Source organism: Hydra vulgaris, chromosome 10 (assembly GCF_038396675.1).
Source record: "Hydra vulgaris chromosome 10, alternate assembly HydraT2T_AEP".
NCBI lineage: Eukaryota > Metazoa > Cnidaria > Hydrozoa > Anthoathecata > Hydridae > Hydra > Hydra vulgaris.
In genome coordinates, this window is record NC_088929.1 from 33,007,302 (window position 1) to 33,026,375 (window position 19,074).

At 27.2% G+C, this 19,074-nt stretch overlaps 1 protein-coding gene across 3 annotated transcripts; it reads left to right on the forward strand.

Annotated features, from left to right (window-relative positions):
- The first annotated feature begins 817 nt into the window (after positions 1-817).
- LOC101238492 (probable G-protein coupled receptor 139) lies at positions 818-15,461 on the forward strand. 3 transcript variants are annotated; one of them, XM_065807837.1, is made up of 4 exons: positions 818-840; positions 3,988-4,046; positions 14,137-14,815; positions 14,908-15,461. In XM_065807837.1, the coding sequence occupies exons 2-4, from the start codon at positions 4,041-4,043 to the stop codon at positions 15,273-15,275; spliced, it is 1,053 nt and encodes a 350-aa protein (XP_065663909.1). In that variant the 5' UTR covers positions 818-840; positions 3,988-4,040; the 3' UTR covers positions 15,276-15,461. The 3 variants fall into 3 exon arrangements, with proteins under 3 accessions (XP_065663909.1, XP_065663908.1, XP_065663907.1); XM_065807836.1 differs by lacking the exon at positions 818-840 and adding an exon at positions 3,549-3,643; XM_065807835.1 differs by lacking the exons at positions 818-840; positions 3,988-4,046 and adding an exon at positions 13,776-13,964.
- The last annotated feature ends 3,613 nt before the right edge of the window (positions 15,462-19,074 follow it).

Consider the following 19,074-nt stretch of genomic DNA (forward strand, 5'->3'; position numbering starts at 1 on the left):
TCGCTTGTTTCTAACTATTCCCATAACAAATTGCGAAGCTGAGAGATCATTCTCTATTCTTAAAAGAGTTAAGAACATGCACCGATCAAAAATGGTCCATAGTCGTTTAAGTAATATAGCAAGATTAACTATTGAGTCAAAATTATTAGAAACTTTGGATTTCAGCGATGTGATTGCAGAGTTTTCGGGGAAGAAAAGCAGAAAAAAATCACTTAACTTAATTCAATAAAATAAATATAAAATTTGTATATAAATAAATATCAGTGACGTTTTCAAGAAAGTCTTTGTTTTTTGTCGTTGTTAGTGGAACGGGGCCTCCTACTTTTAAATAGCCCCGGGCCCCAAAAAGTCTTAATCCGCCACTGTAACACACACACATACACATCAGGAGTGGTTGCAGCATTTTTTGGTGTTTAAAATAGCTATTTTTTAGAATATAGCAAACTCCAAAATTTATATGTTTATACTTTATGTCAAATAAGGATGCTTTGCAAAAAATTGCATTAATTTAAGCCCGGGAAGAAAAAAGGGCTAAAATTTTGGCCACAACTGCCAAAAACGTGAGAGCAACTAAATTTATATTCATCGATAAATTTTAAATTTCATGCAATAATCTCTTAGCGGTTAAACATAATGACTATAAAGTTTGAGCCTCCTCATTTTCAGGGGATTACAAAATCAAAGAGTATTTAGGATCTAGAATATTTTTTGAGTAATTAAATTAAAAAGGATAAAAGTTTCACAGCTATGCGTAATAAGGAAACTTTAGAAAAAAATTTTCACTTTCATTTCAAATATTGACTTTATCAACACTGTCATTTTTAAAAAAACTTAACACCGGTAAGTAATTTTTTCTTAAGTTAAGTGGTTTTTTTTTTAATGGTTTTATTTTTAGAATTGTTTTTATGAGGTTTTTTTTTTGGTGAAACCGTAATAAATAAAAATACAAAAATAAGTGCAAAGCAAACTAATTTAGCTATATGAAATTGCAAAATATTTCTACGCAAAAGTCTGATTGCACAACAAAAAGATAACAACGTAACAACCCTAAAAATCATATATATATATATATATTTCTGCGTTTTGTAAAGTATAACTCACAACTTTCAATACTTACAATAAAAATAGTTGACTTTAAAGCACTGTGTTTGGCTATGGGATGTTGAGTTTAAGGGGTGTTGACACCATTTTTTTTTTGGCGTTTAAGATTGTTTAATTTGCTAACTTTAAAAAGGTTGTGATGATTGATACATGGGAACAAAAAACCCTTATATTTTGTCTCCCTTACCTCTTCGGAGCAATAAGTTTATTATTTTTTTTTCGCTATTCTCAAATCAAATATATATTCATCTGTAAACTTCAAGTTTCATACTTTATATTTATTAGATTTTACTCATAATTTTGTAATCTTTTATTCATTGAAAACTACGGCTGTGTAAAATTTAAAACCCTTTAATTTGAGAGATTTACTAGTTACCAATTGAACAATTTTTTGAACATCAAGAGGTTAATAAACAAAATTTATGATCTATCAATAAATATAAATTTAATTGAGGGTTTTAAAAAGATTTTATATAAACTTGTTTCTTTCAAAATAATATTTGAATGGTTTGTGTGACGTAACACAAAATGATTTTACCAAATCATTTTTTGTAAAAGGTTGTCGTTTTCATTTAAGTATTTAAATAAGATTTTCCAAACAGTTTTAAATAAACAGCATGTTAGTATAAATAACAAACACCATGAAACAAACAGCGTGATTCTATATTTTTAGCAGTGTGTTTAGTAAATTTGTTTTATCTGGTTTTAGGGTGGATTAAAGACGGGGAAATCTAATCATTTACTTAAGAAATGTCTGATTAACATCCCCAAAGATTAGAAGTTATACATCTTTTTAGATTTTCAATTTCAATGTAATATCCATTATGTCCAGTTTTATATCCAATATAATAATAATTTTTTTAATAAGTAAAGCAAAAAATAAAATGTTCAATAAATTTTTATTTTAATCAGTATTTTGTTGAAATTTTGTAAAAAGAAGCGATGCTGACAAAAATAACGTTTTTTGTGGAGTGTTTTTGCTATTATAGGAACTTTCGTTTGGTCAGGATAACTTTTATATTGACGTTTTACTAGTTTCGTAACTCGTCAAGATTCGAGTTGATACAAATTTGAAGGCAGTCGACTTTTAATCTGATAAAACAAAATGTTTTATCAAATCTGGTCTGGTAAAACTCCAAGAAAAATTGACAGTTGAGAGCGTATTTTAACTACTATTTTAGTTATATAGATTCATATGCTATACTAAAATTTATAAAATATTCGATATGCTTAAAGAAGCAGTTTCTACAATTACAAATGTGTTACATTTGTACTTTGGAGCTGCTCTACTGATGGTATTTCTACTGATGGTATTTCAACTAGTTAGGACTGACATTTTTCATGAATCAATTATAATAATTATAATAATTAAACAATTTTATAACGTTTAGAGAAACCTGTATTTTTCTGTTTCAGTTTTTAATGAAAGTAGGCGTACAGAAAAGTATAGGAGATTTATAGCAGAATGACTTCTGACGTAAGAACGAAGCCATGTACATAAACACGTAGGCGGTCAAATCGATATGAATCGATTTTACCACCTACGAGTTTATGTTTGTCACGACCTGACAGACTACAAAGTCAATAGCAGCTTCCTCTTACTTAACAAGAAACCAATCAACCATCACGATAAACCTATTCCGGTCAAACGAAAGTTTCTATCATTGAACGTATAGCAAAAAAAATACTCAACAAAAAGTGTGAATTTTGTCAGTGATGCCGCCTCATATTTTTATATTCCAACACTCGATTACATTTTTAAAGTTTGTTCAATGTTGTTGCTGGGGTGGATCCAGACGATTTAATATGAGGGGGAGAAGACGGTTTTCAGGTTTTTTTGATTCGGAGTATCTAAACCATCTAATTAAGGTTGAGAATGAGGAATTTTAAGTTTAATGATTTGTGTGCAAGCAAGCCTACAAATCATAAATATTTTTTCAGTTCATTTCTCTAAGAATATTAGACTTATAAGACTTATACTTATAGTATATATATTGTCCTAATTCATTTAACAATAAAATTACGTCATATATTGGTATCCCAACATGTCGGGGTACCAATATTACTGTTGTACAATAGTACAATAGTACTGTTGTAACAGTACGAATTAAAATTTGCACCACACAATTTTATTGAAACTTCATATCACTTTTAACCAACCTCCCTAATATAATATTAAACATTTTTTTAATTTTTCAAAATATTTCAAGGTTTACCGATAAAAAAAATTTAAAAACCTTATGTTTCCCGTGCAAAAACATCAGCCAATAATGCTAACTGAAGTCACGAAAACTGAAATCAGTTTTTTTAATTTAAATATCTTTTCAATCTAAAAAACAAACTAACAAAATCTGACAGATTGCTTTTGACTTAAAATAACATAGAGCTTTATAATATATTTTCAAAAAATCAATAAAACAATAAATAAACTTCAACCAATGAATATTTGAAAAAACGTCACACAAGATTAAACATAAATGTTTGTTTTTTTTTTAACAATTTTTTAAACAGTTTTAACAAGTTTAGATTGATTGTAAAATTGGTAAGTGAACTATTTTAATATTTGCATAGCTACAAAGTTTAATCATTTGATTTTGATTAGACATTCAATGTGTACTAAAAAAAGAGTACATGCATTTAATGGCCTTTAGTAAAAATAAGAAAATTGCTGACCTATTTTAAATTACGAAATTACTATTATTGTTATTATTCCATTATTGATTGCCAATTAATATTGTTATTATCAATTATAATATATAATATATTAATACAAACTGTGCCAGTATAATTTATAAAATGATTTAACTACTTAAAAGAAATTTGTTTTATCTAATTTATTTTGTATAATATACAATTGACAGGAAAATTATAAATTTTTGTTATTAGGTTGGATTGATCTAAAAAATAATTACTTTCATTCTTGAAAAAAAGAATTAAACATGGCGGTATGTTAATTTTTTTTTAATGTTCTCAACATGGTTGTTGCCATGGGTGTGGTGAGGATACAGCCCTAGAGTTACAAATCAAAATTATGAAATAATTTTTTAACCTATGTGATATGCAAATTTTTATATACTTTATATATATATATATATATATATATATATATATATATATATATATATATATATATATATAATATATATATATATATATATATATATATATATATATATATATATATATATATATATATATATATATATATATATATATACATATAGATCTATAGTTTGTTGTCTTTGAGAAGAGCGGAAGGAAAAAAGTGATTCTTACGCCAACACATACGTCACTTTTAATTACTTTTGACTTTCGTGTTACTTTTGACTTTGCGTGTTACTTTTGACTTTGCGTGTTACAATTACAAATAAATCGTTTTTTAAAAAAACCACAAAAACGCAAATTTAATTGACCAGAACGTTTTAAAAACATTCTGAATGTTTTTAACAATATAAACAATGTTTTTATTTTTATTTTTTTTAATAAAATGTTTTTATTTTTTTTTTTTTTTACCGTATATCATGCGCGGAGTGTTGCTACATCGACTATCTTATAGCCTGAATCGCAAGGGAGTGCTGCTACATCGACTGACAAATAGCCTGATCCGCAAGGGAGTGCTGCTACATCTACTATCTTTTAGCCTGACCCACAAGGGAGTGTTGCTACATCGACTGAGGGTTTGGTTGGGGCAGGCAGCCTATCAATTAATAAAAAAAAAAAATTCCGGTCTTGCATTTTGATTTTTACTTTTTGTCAACAAAATATGGAAAAAACTTTCGGACAACATCTACGGGTTGTATATATATACATATATATATATATATATATATATATATATATATATATATATATATATATATATATATATATATATATATATATATATATATATATATATATATATATATATATATGTATATATATATATATATATATATATATATATATGTATATATATATATATATATATGTATATGTATATATATATATATATGTATATATATATATATATGTATATATATATATTATATATATATATATATGGTTTTTTGAATTTAAAATTTTGAAATTTATTAATCTGGTAAAACTTCATAATTGTCTATTTATATTTGATTTTATGCAAAGTAAACCACATCATTTTTTCTTAATATTAGCTTTTCTTAAAATAAATAAAGTTCATCAATATTGTATGAGATATATATAGAAAATGGATAATTATATTCATCATGTTTTGATACTATTAAATAAAACATCATTGGATTTCCCAATGAAACCAAACTACTCTTTTAATTAAAAAACGAATTAAGAATAATATCCATGATAATAATATATGGTAATAGTTTTATTAATCTCAGTATATTTCAATTATTAAAAAAATATTATTTGAGTGTGTTTTTAATGAACTCATCTGAGAATGCTAATTGCTTATAGTTTATCTTTTGAGATTTTTGATGTTGTGAGTTGATTTTTGTTGTTGTTTGCGTTATGAATTTTTTTTTGTTTTTTTTTGGATTCTGAAAAAAATTTACAAAAAGACAAGATTATCTATACGGACGGTTACAGCTTTTTAACATTATGAAAGGAGCGTATATTCACCAAAATTTATTCATTCTTACGTAGCTATTATGGGATTACAAAAACCATTTGTTTATTCGGATTTTTTTGTTTTTTGTTTGTTTGTTTATTTGGTATTAACTAACATTTTGATTTAGATCCGCCACGCTTACGTAAAAACATCGAAAACTTACGCAAAAATTAATTTTTTAAGTATTTTTACTTAAAAAATTTAAATAAATTTATTAAAACTTATTTAAATTTTTAAGTAAATTTATTAAAATTTACTTAAATTTTTAAGTAAACTTTAATAAAGTTAAAATAAAGATAAAAAATAAACTAAATAATATAATAATAATAAATATACAAATGAATAAGTGTTTAACTTATAAAAAAAAACTTAGAGTCTCACTGAAGACCATCAGGGTTTGTTATTGAGAACTTCTAAGCATAAAATTTCATTAAAAAGTTTATTTATCTCATAGAAAAAGGGTTAAGGTGGTAGACTACTAAAAAAATACTGATTTTGAAGTAAAATGTAAAAATTTAGTTTTTGGACTCATTTTTTTTCAAATTTTATCCTTTTTCATTTGATATAACCATCTTGTATTTTTTAATTACATTAAACATTTAAAAAATGCATTTTACCAGTGTTAATAAAAATTATTGACCTTAGCAACGCCTTAGCAACACAAAAAAAAACATAATTTAAGCCCTAAAATCTATGCTTAGGCTTGCTAGGCTTCTTTTTTATATTCGTAAACTGTTGAGCTATACTTTAAAAGCACATTTATTGTAAAGTGTGTTTTAAAAGCACATTTGTTGTATAAAAAATAAAAGAGTTGAGCTAAACTTTGAAAGCACATTGTTGAATACGAAGTTTAGTAAAATTATACAGTGGCACTATAACACCATCGTCTGGTAGAAATAAACTGACAGATAAGATAATAAATTCGATGCAGAACTACTATGGCATCGCTATTAGAAGGAACATTGATAATATTTATGCTATGAAGAAGTCTATATTTGCCATTCTTTCCACTTTACCAACATTTCAAATCAAGATGAGCAACGTCAGTTTTGTCCTCGTGATTCTGAAAGCTGGTGAAGGTATTGGTGTAAAACAAAGCAGTATACACCATCAAGTTCAATTCCAGTATGGATTAAAAACCTGCTAATGCCAATTTATAAAAGCTTACAAGACGATCAACTGCTATCTAAATGTCTTCACGGTAAGACACAAAATCTGAATGAGCCCTTGAATGCCATTATATGGTCCAGAGTTCCGAAGAGCACTTTTGTCAGTAGAGAAACAATTAAAATGGGAATTTACTCTACTGTTATTCATTTTAATAATGGAAGTAAAGGTATTTTGGATGTTTTAAAAGAGTTCAATTTGACTGGGTATATAACAGTGATGACATCTATTCAGTTTGACAATTCTCGTTTGAACCAAATGAAGCAAAAGTCAACAAAAAAGTGTATAAAGAAAAAAGAAAAAAGTTAAGATTAGTAGCCAAAGGGTTCAGTGATAAACTAAAGTCAAATGAAACTAATCAGTCATATATTTCTGGTGGACATTAAACAAGATTTTACTTGAAAAAAACTTTAGATGTGTTTTTTACAAATTTTGATTTTTGTAATACTATGGTAACTTTGAAACGTAATATCCTTGTTTTTGCTAATGATTTTTGCATGAAATTTTCTGGGTATACTCAGTATACTCAATAAATTCGGTTAACAGATGGAACTTTTAAAATTCATGTTCAATATCTTTAAATAAAAAAATTAGTTCACATTTTAAGTGAAACTACTTAGAATTTCAAGCATGTTTTCAATAATTTGTAAAAAATTTAAAATAAGTCCTTAAATTAAAAATCCATCTGTCAGCCGGAATAAAACATAATAACGCATCATTCTTCAAAGTTTGAACCAGAGAAAATTTATATAACGGAAGATATTACGTCACAAATTTATTCAATTTTAGGCATTTTTTAGGCAGTTTATCTGCCATTATGGATGTCTTAAAGTTAAAAAAAAAAAAAATTTCATTTCAAATATTATTTTTTATAAATTTCTTATCAGAAAAATATTAGTATTTGGTTTTATTTCAATTTTACACTAAAAAAGCGCTTTTTATTAGGGTACCACCTTAAACGATAATAAAAATAAAAAATATGATTTAACAAAACTAATTTATTATTTATTAACTACGATTTAATAAATATATAAATGTAATACATATTTTTTCTTTTTTTAAAACAAAAATATACTTTTTCGTAAGTAAAAATTTTATGAAGTTTAGGTGTATAAATTGTTCTACATATCTAATTGTAGAATTTACGTAATCATTTAACCTATATTCAATTAAACATGTAATTTTATTCAAATAAAATTTTCAAATATGGTAGGGTGGGGCAAGATGACCCATGGGGCAAGAAGTCTTTTTGCTTTTGTGAGAGTATCATGGAAAAGTAATGTTTTATTCCTCTATTATACTATTGATAAAGTTAAAACAAAATCGTGGAATAAAAAACGTTTTTAATATTGCTGTTAGGTGAGGTTTAAATCGTTTTATACTTTTTTGGAGTATTTTGTTAGTAAGTTGCTTATAATGTTGAATGTTTATTGGATTGGCAATACTTATGCGATTAAGGTAAAAAGTGTGTTGTTTTATAGAGAAATTATTCCACAATAATATATAGTAAAGAAAGTTTATAACTGAGCAATAAAATTAATTTTATTTGTATTAAACTTGCACTCACTACAAATGAGGCAAGATGTCCTCGGTTACGTGGGGTAAGATGCCCTCAATGGGCTTCTTGCGTCGTGGTTTTACGGAATTTCTGCCAATTTTAAAGTGTGTTTAGAACATAAAAACGTTTACTAATTTAGTAATTGACAATGTTTATATGTTGGTTTATATGTTGATAACTATTATACATATTTATAAATAGCTTTTTAAAATAATTTTATATATTAAGTAAATGTTATAATGTGTATGCTAAGAAAAATGAAGTTGTATCACATGCAATTGCTGCAATTCAATGCATATTTGTAAAACTTTCACAAATATGCATTGCATTCAGCTGAATGAAGTTGTATTAATACAGCTTCATGTATTATTACATGTGCGTAATACAATTTTTACTAAAAGAGGCTGTGTTTAGCATGCAACATCATATTAATAATTGCAACATCGTGTTGTTATTAATAATCTTGAGTAATCTTGTATGTATATGTAATTACATGTACATACAAGATTACTCAAGATTATTAATAACAACACGATGTTGCAATTATTAATATATAATATTAATATATAAATAAGAACTTGCTAAAGTTATGTAACTTTAGTAAGTTCTTATTTAACTTATGGATAAGTTAACTTATGCATAATTTAACTTATGGCAAACATTGACAAAGCAATCAATGGGTTTAGATGCTCTGGTTTATACCCAAATATATGACCTTATTTTAATGACGCAGCTTTGCTAACTAATGAAGCTGAGCCATTGGAAATCTGTCAGCAATCTAGTAAATTGCCTAATATGCCACTTGTTGCACCTATACAGTTGGCAAATGTCACGAGCACAAGAACTACTGCTGCAAAATTGAAGGCTGTTGATGATGCAGTTTTGCCAATTGTTGATGAGTATCTTGGCCTTATGTCTCCCTTAAAAATTTTGGAAAAGATTTCTCTGCGTCCCAAAATTCCTGTATTAAGATAACGAAAGAGAAAGACAGAGTCAGCTGAAAACCTTACTTCTTCACCTTTCAAGAAGTGACTAAAAGAGCATGAAAACAATGTAAAAAAAAGCAACAACCAGTCATGTTGCGTAAAGAAAAAGCTGCATCTAATAAGGTGATCAAGCAAAAAATGAAATCAATAAATTTAAAGACAAAAAAGGTGAAGAAGCCTGAAAAGTAGAAAGCAGAAAGACCTAATGGAATAAAGAAACAAATAAAAAAAGAAGAAAGATATGGTTTCTGCTTCTGAAAGTTTTATCACTGATACAACTCTATGCACCATATGCATATGCTATATGTCCATACAATACATTTGATGATTGGACACAATGTACTAAATGTACATCTTGGTACCACTTTTCATGTGGCTGGACCACATGAAAAGTGGTACAGACTTATGCTACTACATATAAAAGTGATTCAGACTTATGCTACTACTGTGAATCATAATCATGTATATGTTATTTGAACATTTATGCTAGTGATATAAATTAAAAAAAGTTATTTATCTTCAAAACAATTGCATAAAATAATTGCAGTGTTTATATTTCAATTATTTTAATAAAATGTAAAGAGTTTTTATAAAGTACTATTAATAGCTTTTTTTTAACTGATAGTTATTTTTAACAACTGTTTTAAAGGTTTAGAGCAAGATGTACTTTTTGGAGCATCTTGCCCCACGGCTGGGGCAAGATGTGTCCTTGCACAATTATTAGTTTTTTTAACTTTAAAGTTTTTCACCAGTAATAAAGTAGTTATTTTATTTTACCAATGTCTTCTCTTATAAGTAAACTTTGATATTAAAAAGAAAAACTACTAGAAAATGCAAATGTATTTGTTATATACGCTAAAGTTTGTTAAGGGGGGCATCTTGCCCCACCCTACCCTACATATTCAAACGCATAAATACTTAAATATTATAAATACGGATTAAAAAACATACGTCATCAAAATGCAAAATAATGTTTGGCATAAATTTTTAGTTAGAAGAAGGATAAAGTTTTGGTTTTTCAAAATTTAGTGAAAGGTTGCTTATTATTAACCATTAATTCATATCAAAAAAATTCAGATACACATTATCAATAATACTTTTATTATTTGCTGCAGCCGACGCGCAGTTAGAGTTCAGGAGATCTCTGAAGAACCAGAAGCAAGAGGTCCGAGGCTTTTCCGCGATGCTCTGTGATAAGACCGTAAGGAAATCTGGGAGCACCTTAATAACCACACATATACAAAATTTACTTTAATAATCATACTTTTATTGATATTTTTATTAATTTGATACTTATATTTTGAAATAATATTGTAATTTTGTTTTGAGCCACAAAGAGCTAATTAGCTGATTTTTATACTTTATTAGCGTTAAAAATTGTCATATTTTTTTATGACTCTTAAGTGTCATAAAAAATATGACAACTTTTAACAAAAACAATAAAAAGAATGGTCCTAGTAAAGAGTCCATAAGAGCACTATACTAGGACCCATATCCATTACCAATGATATGTATAGGATTCCACAAATTGCAACTAATAAATCAGTTGGGACAGTTAAATTACAAGTCATCTGTTTTCGGTAGCTTAATTAACTTTTAAATAACATTACACATGTCTTTAATGCCATAACAATTAATATTTTCAAGGCGAATTTTTAATAAAATTATGAAACTTCCAGCGTACATTCGAATTTTTTCCGAAGATTCAGGAACACCTCAAGTTATTTATAATATTGTGTTTTTTGTTGAGTAATTATTTGGAACACGTGCTGACTGATAAATAGTATTTATTATTATCTAAAGAGAAATGATTTGTAGATTACGTTAAGCAAAACTAGCTTGAAAACTTTAGCCTTGGAACTAACAAAGCTCCAAAAATCAGATTTAATCATTGAAAATTTTTTGAAAACATACGCAACAAGTTCGATTTTATGATTGGTGAATAAGCCACCGGAATCTTAAAATTGTTTTTTATTGTCTTAAAAATTTCAAATGTAATAAAAATAATATATAGATGAAAATTTAACAAAAAACTTGAATTTTTTAAAATAGTAATTTTATTGTAATTTGAATATAGATTATTTCTGGGTTATACTGTAAAGTGCAACGTTGTTAAAAAGTTCTTATTTTCTCAAAAATAAATTAGTATTTCTTTTTATTATTAAAAAACTATTATTAAAAAATATGATTATTTTTATTTATTAGTTATTTATTAGAGGAATAGTTTAGATTAGCTAAGAATTTTAAAGATGTAATTAAAAGCATAAAAACTGTAATTAAAATACGTAGTTGAAACGTATATTGTTAGTGGAATTACATTAACAGTAATTAACTAAAATAAAAAACTGTAGCAAATTGTATTTATTCGTTACTAGACAAAAATAGTTTCAATTTGGAGTTTTTGTATGTCAATGGTACTTTTCTTACTCCAATTTGAGTGACATCGATTTTAATCTCATCTAATACCTGCTCACATAGTCAAAGACACTCTTATTCACACGAATAACATTCTCTACCACACAAAAGACATTCTCTTTCACTTAGACAAACTTGTAAATGAAATTTTAAATGGATTTGATAAAACAAAATACACTCTAGGGGTATTCCTTAATCTTTCGAAAGCATTTAACACTTTTAACCATGAGATTCTTCTGTATAAACTAGATAATTATGGAATAAAAAACAGCAACTTAAAATGGTTTCGTTCCTACCTTAATAATTGAGGACAAGCATCATTGTATGGCAATACTGTTACACAACTTAAAAGTATTACGTGTGGGAATCTATTCTAAGGACATTGCTATTCCTTGTTTATATTAATGATATCTTCTCATCTTCCAATAAACTCAACTTTGTTCTTTTTGCTGGCAATACGCAAGTTCTTTTTAGATACAAAAACATTAGCCTAATGTTTAATAGGGTTAATCAAGAACTAAAAAATCTAAACGAATGGTTTAAAGTCAACAAACTCTCGCTAAACATAGAAAAAAGAAAATAAATTCTTTTTGCAAAATCTTCTGGTTCAGACATCCTCTACTAAAACTTCCTGAACTGCTTATCGACAAAACCAAACTTAAAAGAGAATACTCAATCAACTTTTTAGGTATAATTCTTAATGAAAGTGTTAGCTGGAGTAATCATATCAAAAAAGTGGAAAAGAAAATATCTAAAATTATTGGAACTATGTATAAATTAAAGCATCTTCTTAATAAAATTTGTTTAAAAAATATTTATTTCTCTTTCATTCACAGCTGCATCAATTACTGTAACATTATCTGGGCGAGTACTTATCCAACAAAGTTAAATGCAATTTACAAAAACCAAAACATGCCAATCGTTTAATATTAAATGCAAACAGGTACACCAGTGCCAAACCTCTACTAAGAGAACTTGGAGTGCTTAATGTCTTCGAAGTAAATATTCTTAACATACTACTTTTTATGTTTAAGTTAAAGAATCTTCTACTACAAAAGACTTTTCAATATCAATTTACTTCTATAAACCACAAATACCAAACTAAGTACTCAATTAAGAACTTTGTCATACCTAAAACTTTAATAAAACAAGCTCACTTCTCAATATCTTGCCGAGGGCCACGATTGTGGAATTCGATTCTAACAAGTAATATAAAGACTATAACTTCCACTCCACATTTTAAACGTGCAACAAAACAGCACATATTCAATTTTGGTTATAAATAATAACTAACTTTCTTTTAAAACATTTATTTAACCTTAGTTATTTCTTATATATCTTATATATCTTATATATTGACGCAATACGTTTTTATTTTGTTTTTTCAATATGTATTTTTCTTCAATATGTATGGATTTTAAAGTTATGGTATTACATTGACGTAAAAATTAATAGTAATTGTAAAAATAGCAATAATAATACAATGAAAATTAAAAAAAAAGTTTATGCATCTGTATTATGTACAAGATTATATCTAAATTTGTAACAACGGCGTTGGATGATAAGACCATGTCTTCTGCCAGCTCCAGTCGGAATTTTTCAAAAATTTATATTGTTATGTTGTAAAACATTGTAAAGCTTATTTCAAAGGACGAAATAATTGAATAAATAAAATAAAAATAAATAAATATTTCACACGAAATACACTCTCTTTCAAAGAAAGGACACTCTCTACCATACGAAAAACACTCTCTATCACACGAAAATACACACACTCTATATAATAAAATAAAAAAGTCGCAAAAATTTTTTGTCGTTTTATACTTAGCTATGTGATAGTGGTGGATTTGGCTTTTTTGAAAGTTGAAAAAAACCCGGTTGTTACCTTTATTTTTTTGAAATTTGTTCCATGTACTGCACTCCTATATGTTAGAAAAATAACATTTTTTTTATTTTTTATCAGTAATAAAGGTGCTACAAGAATACCGATAGGACTTATCACAGAGCACAGCATTTAACAAGGAGGTTCGCGTCTCCTTTCTTACCAATGTCGCTTATTGGACTAGAGCCGGCGTTGAACCACAAACCTCTTGGTTCTGAGCCAGAACTCTAACCAATGCGCAACGTTTGTTTATTAATAAACAGTTTTAAGGTTTAAAATTTACTTATTTGTTTTTTGCTACATTAATTTAAATACAGTAAATTTCGATTTATTGTAGATAAAACATTAATAGAGTAGATAAAAAATCATTTTTGCACATTAAACTTATTAAGCAAAAAAAAAATTTAAAAAAATGTAGCTCTAACATAACTTTTTCTTTTAGTCAGCAGAAAGGCTTCACTGGATACTTAGCGTGCCATTTGGCATAATAATATCGATTCTCGGATTATTAGGGAATGCGCTTTCAATAATTATTTGGAAAAGATTAGTAAATACAAAGTTGCGTAATAATCAATCTACTGGAATTTTTCTTATCGCCTTAGCAGTTTGCGACAGCGGATTGTTGATTTTCTTCATTTTACAAGACAGCCTACCTGCTCTTTATCCGTCGTTAAAAGAAGATTCTTATTCCTATGCTGTCTTTTTTTGCTGGATTGGTTTTCCTTTCTTCTTTATATTTCTTGTAGCCAGCATTTGGCTTGTGGTTGGAGTTTCATTAAACCGGTTTATAATGATTACATTCCCTATGAAAGTAAAAGTAATATACACAAAGAAACGCACATACTACAATATTATAGGATTTCTTATATTTTCTCTGCTTTCAAATATTCCACATTTTTTTAACTACAAACCTGAAAATACGACTGGCGGCAAGTGGAAAGTGGGAATAACAGAGTATGGTGCGTCAGAAGGTTCAAAAAATTACGAATTTTGGGTGCACTGCATTTTTATTGTCTTAGCACCATGGATTACTATTGCCATTTTAAACAGCATAATTGTTTACAAGTTATATAACCAATCCAAAAAAGTAAACCAAAAGTTGATGGAGTCTACTAACTGCGGTAAATATTTTTACTTTATACTAAATTACTTGTTCTTTTTACGAAGTGTACTTCTTTCTAAAGATTACTCTATAAAAACTTTTATCTTTTAGAACGTAAGTCTAAACAAGAAAATCGAGAACATCAAATGACTCGAACTTTATTTGTAGTTACTTTTGCATTTCTAATTCTTCTTGCTTGGCAATGCATAACACAGTGCTTCTGGATGACTGGGTACGGAAAAAGTGAACAACATTCCAACGCGTGGGTGATGATAGATAAAAATTTTGCTTTTGCAAAAATGGGTGTTATTTTAAACTCGGCTACAAACTGTTTACTTTATTGTTTTACAGGAAGCATGTTTAAAAAAGAATTGATAAAAATATTCTGCAATAAATTTTATGTCAACCAAAACAGCTCTTCGTACGAAAAAACATCAACTAAAAGTTCATTACTTCAAAATGAAACTCGAAGCTTGTAAATAAATATCAAAATTAATGATTACTTCTGGCTATTCTAATTACTGTTGTTATTAATATTATCATCATGTTGTTAATAATACAACAATTATTATAATGATCTCTTTTTTATACTTGGAGTAAAATAAAAAAATTGTTTGTTAAACGTTTTACTAATATTTCTAAATCATGTCGAACAGATTTTTTTCTAACATGGTAGAAAATTTTTAATAAAAAAATAATAATTTTTTCTAATAATAGTTTAAACTTTTGGCAAATTTTGCACAAAAAAAAAATTTTTTTTTTTTTTACAAAATGGACATAAAAATCTCGGAAATGAAATTTGTGATCAGTGAATTTACTATCCTATTGTTCGCTCAACTTTGCACGCTCTTCAAGAATCTTTTATTATCTTAAAATTTTTAAAAAGTTAAAAACGGAAGTGGTAAACAAAGATGTTTAATGAAATATGCTAATTTACTTTAACTTAGTAAACTAATTATTGTCTAAGGGTTAACTGACCTATGAATCTAATTATAGTTATCAAATTATAGGTATTATATTTCAGTCGTAAAGGACACGTGACATATATTACCTATCAGGTCATACTAATTTGCAATGAAAAAAATATTTTGATAATTTGCTTCCCAGCTCACACACTCTGCAGCCACTAAATGTTGTCACACACTCTGTAGTCACTAGATGTTGTTTTTTATAGCATCCAATTTCAACTTTCAGCAACCAAACCTCAATATTTTAAAAACTCCGGCTATTCGGAAAATTTTAAAAAGAAAGTTGAAAAACAACTACAATTAGCCTAACTGTTTGCAATTAGCTTGCAATTAAACTGCTTGCAACAGCTTTGCAACTATTGTTTCTTATTTAACATGTTAATACACACACACAAAAAAAAGACGCATTAAGGGGAGTGTCTCAACAAACCTAAAATACTCGAGAAATTGAACGATGCTGACAGCAAAAACAAGCCAACCAGATTGCTAGGGAATAACGTAAGCTTAAGTTTGACGATAAGCATCAAACAAACTAAACTTTCAACAGCTACTCCAACAACAACAGCAACGATTTTAAGCATTAACAAGTCAAAATAGTTACTAGTTTAAAAATTTACCGGGGTATGTTTAGGGTAGACCAGAGCAAGTTGTTCATAACGATGGATAAGCCCAGTTGAGTTTATTGAAAAATTAACAAGCTTTAACAAGCCGGGAATTAAGGTGAAATTTGGTAAAAATTCAATCCTCTTTCAAAACAAAATTCATATTTGTCGAATCATTTTTGTATGTGTGGAGTTTTTTTCAGTGTTGTATTATGGTGTTTAGCAGTGCTAATGTTCACTGGTGTTTAGCAGTATTAATGTTCACTGGTGTTTAGCAGTGTTAATATTCACTTGGTGTTTGGCAGAGTTAATGTTTAGTTGGTGCAGTGTTGTATTATTATAAATGCTAAGTTTAAAGATTATAGTCTGAAGATTGTATTAGTTTATAACGTTATACAATGTTAATTAAAGATTCGTAAATAAAGTTGTTTATGCTCTATAGCATAAACAATTTTATTTATGAATCTTTAATCATCGTTGACCCGATGAAAAAAGGTCATGTTAGCCATGTGGGCTAACGTTACAGTTTTTTAATAATTTGGAAACGAACGATTTTTTATTAATTTAGTTATATTAGTAACAAAAATAGAGTTTTTGTTAATGAAATACTAAAGGTTTTAAAACATTAACAACTTGATATTTGTTTTGCTAGTTTTATACTTTCATAGATAATAAGAAAATATTATTCGTATGCATAGTACTTATATTATACATAGGGCAAGATTGAAATGCTTTGTTTTTCCAAAGGAATGATTTTTTTAAACTAAATTGAAAATTCAAAAAAAACTAAAAGCATACATACTACCTATAAACATCTATTTGATTTTGAGTAAAGACATTGTTAGTAGAAATGTTTATTTATGGGTATTTAAAACTTGTTTCACGGAAGGAACTTTAAGTTTCTTTCGTGACATAAGTTTAAATTTTTATAACTAAAAAACTTAATCTTCAAAAAACTTAAATAAATTTCCACATACGATATCGATAGATACGATACGATATCGATACAATACGATATCTTGATATCGTATAATACAATCATGGATTTAGGGTCGATGAAATAAGTTAATAATTTTCGTTTATGAGGAACAAGGTACACTTATAGCACTTACTATGATTGAAATACTCAATTACTTTTAATTTTGAAGAATAATGAAATTGTCTCGATTGTCCACTTTTAGTTTTGAAGAATAAAAAGTATAAAACTTTTAAATCAATTGCAGACATCATTCAGTCAATATATGTAAATATTGATTGACGGGTTAATCCGCGATAATTTCAGCCGAAATGTACATAATTTAAATTATGTGCTCTGGTAAGTATAAAACATAATAAATATGGTTAAGACCGACAACTGTGTAAACTTTAAACAAAAAAGAGTAGATTTGTAGATAAATAGGTTTGATTGTAAATTGTGTAGTATGACAAGCTTAAGAAAGATTTGGTTAAGTGAGATGAAGTTGGTTAGGTGAGATGAAGATTTTGAGTTGATTTAGTTAAACTAAAGTTTTAATATTAAAATTTAAAGAAAATAAATCCTAATAAAACCAAAACTTATTTTTAATTTAAATGAAAAAAAAATCACAATTTAGATCTACATAAGTAATTTTTTTCCGAATACGCATCAATAACTATTCGATTTTTTAAACTAGATTCTTAATCTAAATCAAATTTCCAGTGGATTTAAAGAACATTCAGATGTCTCTGATTTATTGACTAATTTTTTTTTTTTATGAATTGTCGATGTTTAAAATGTTCATATTTAATTTGAAAGAAGTAACTACTGATTATTAAAAGTTGTTTTAGATGGCTTGTTTAGTTAAATGAACATTGTTCTTTAACTAATAATTTTCTAATATTTCAAATATTATGAAACCATTATATTATTATTTTAAAATTTTCGGCCAAAGTTACCTTGGATTAGGTTATCTTTGGCCCATATCTATTAACGCAACGTTTTTTATGCATTGGATTAACTTAAAGTTAAAATAATAAAAATTATTGGCATGCAATTTTGTCATTATGTTGTTCATGTATGTTTACATTAAGCTTTACTTAGTTTTTTTAATGTAAAACATTTCTGAAATCTGTCGAAAAAGAAAAATCAAAGGCAAAAACGTAATTGTTGAGAAAAGTTACACTTTGATATTACAAAACTCTGACATCATGAACAATGATGTCAAACAGACTTTTCCTTATACTTAAAGTTGTCATTCAAGGCTAGTTTAAAAATACCACAATGATTTAACGGAATTAAATTTAACAGTAATGGTGCGGTTCTTCTTTGATGTAGAGGGTTAAGCAATTGCTTTTGAATGACTTCTTCAATCTTGAAGTGTAACACACTTGCCAGCAGGTACCTTGATGTTTTTTGGACTATCTTTAGTTAAAAACTCTGTCTTTTCTTTTCCAACTGTTCAAGGAAAGCTTCGCACACAGCATTTTTATCTATAGGCTGTTTTCTGGCAGGAGGTCTAGCTTTATTATTGTTAGTCAAGAGATACATTCCACATTTTATAACCATCAAAATTTTCTTCTGATTTACTGCCAAACTTGCCATTAATTCTTTCAACTATGTCGGAAAATAATCTTTAGAGATGGTTGAATATTTAGTTCGTCGGTTGCATATGTTTTCCACATCTTTTGCCACCCTCTTGCATAATACACTTTCGCTTCCTGGGTTTTCTGAGTCTCATCGTTGTTCCATA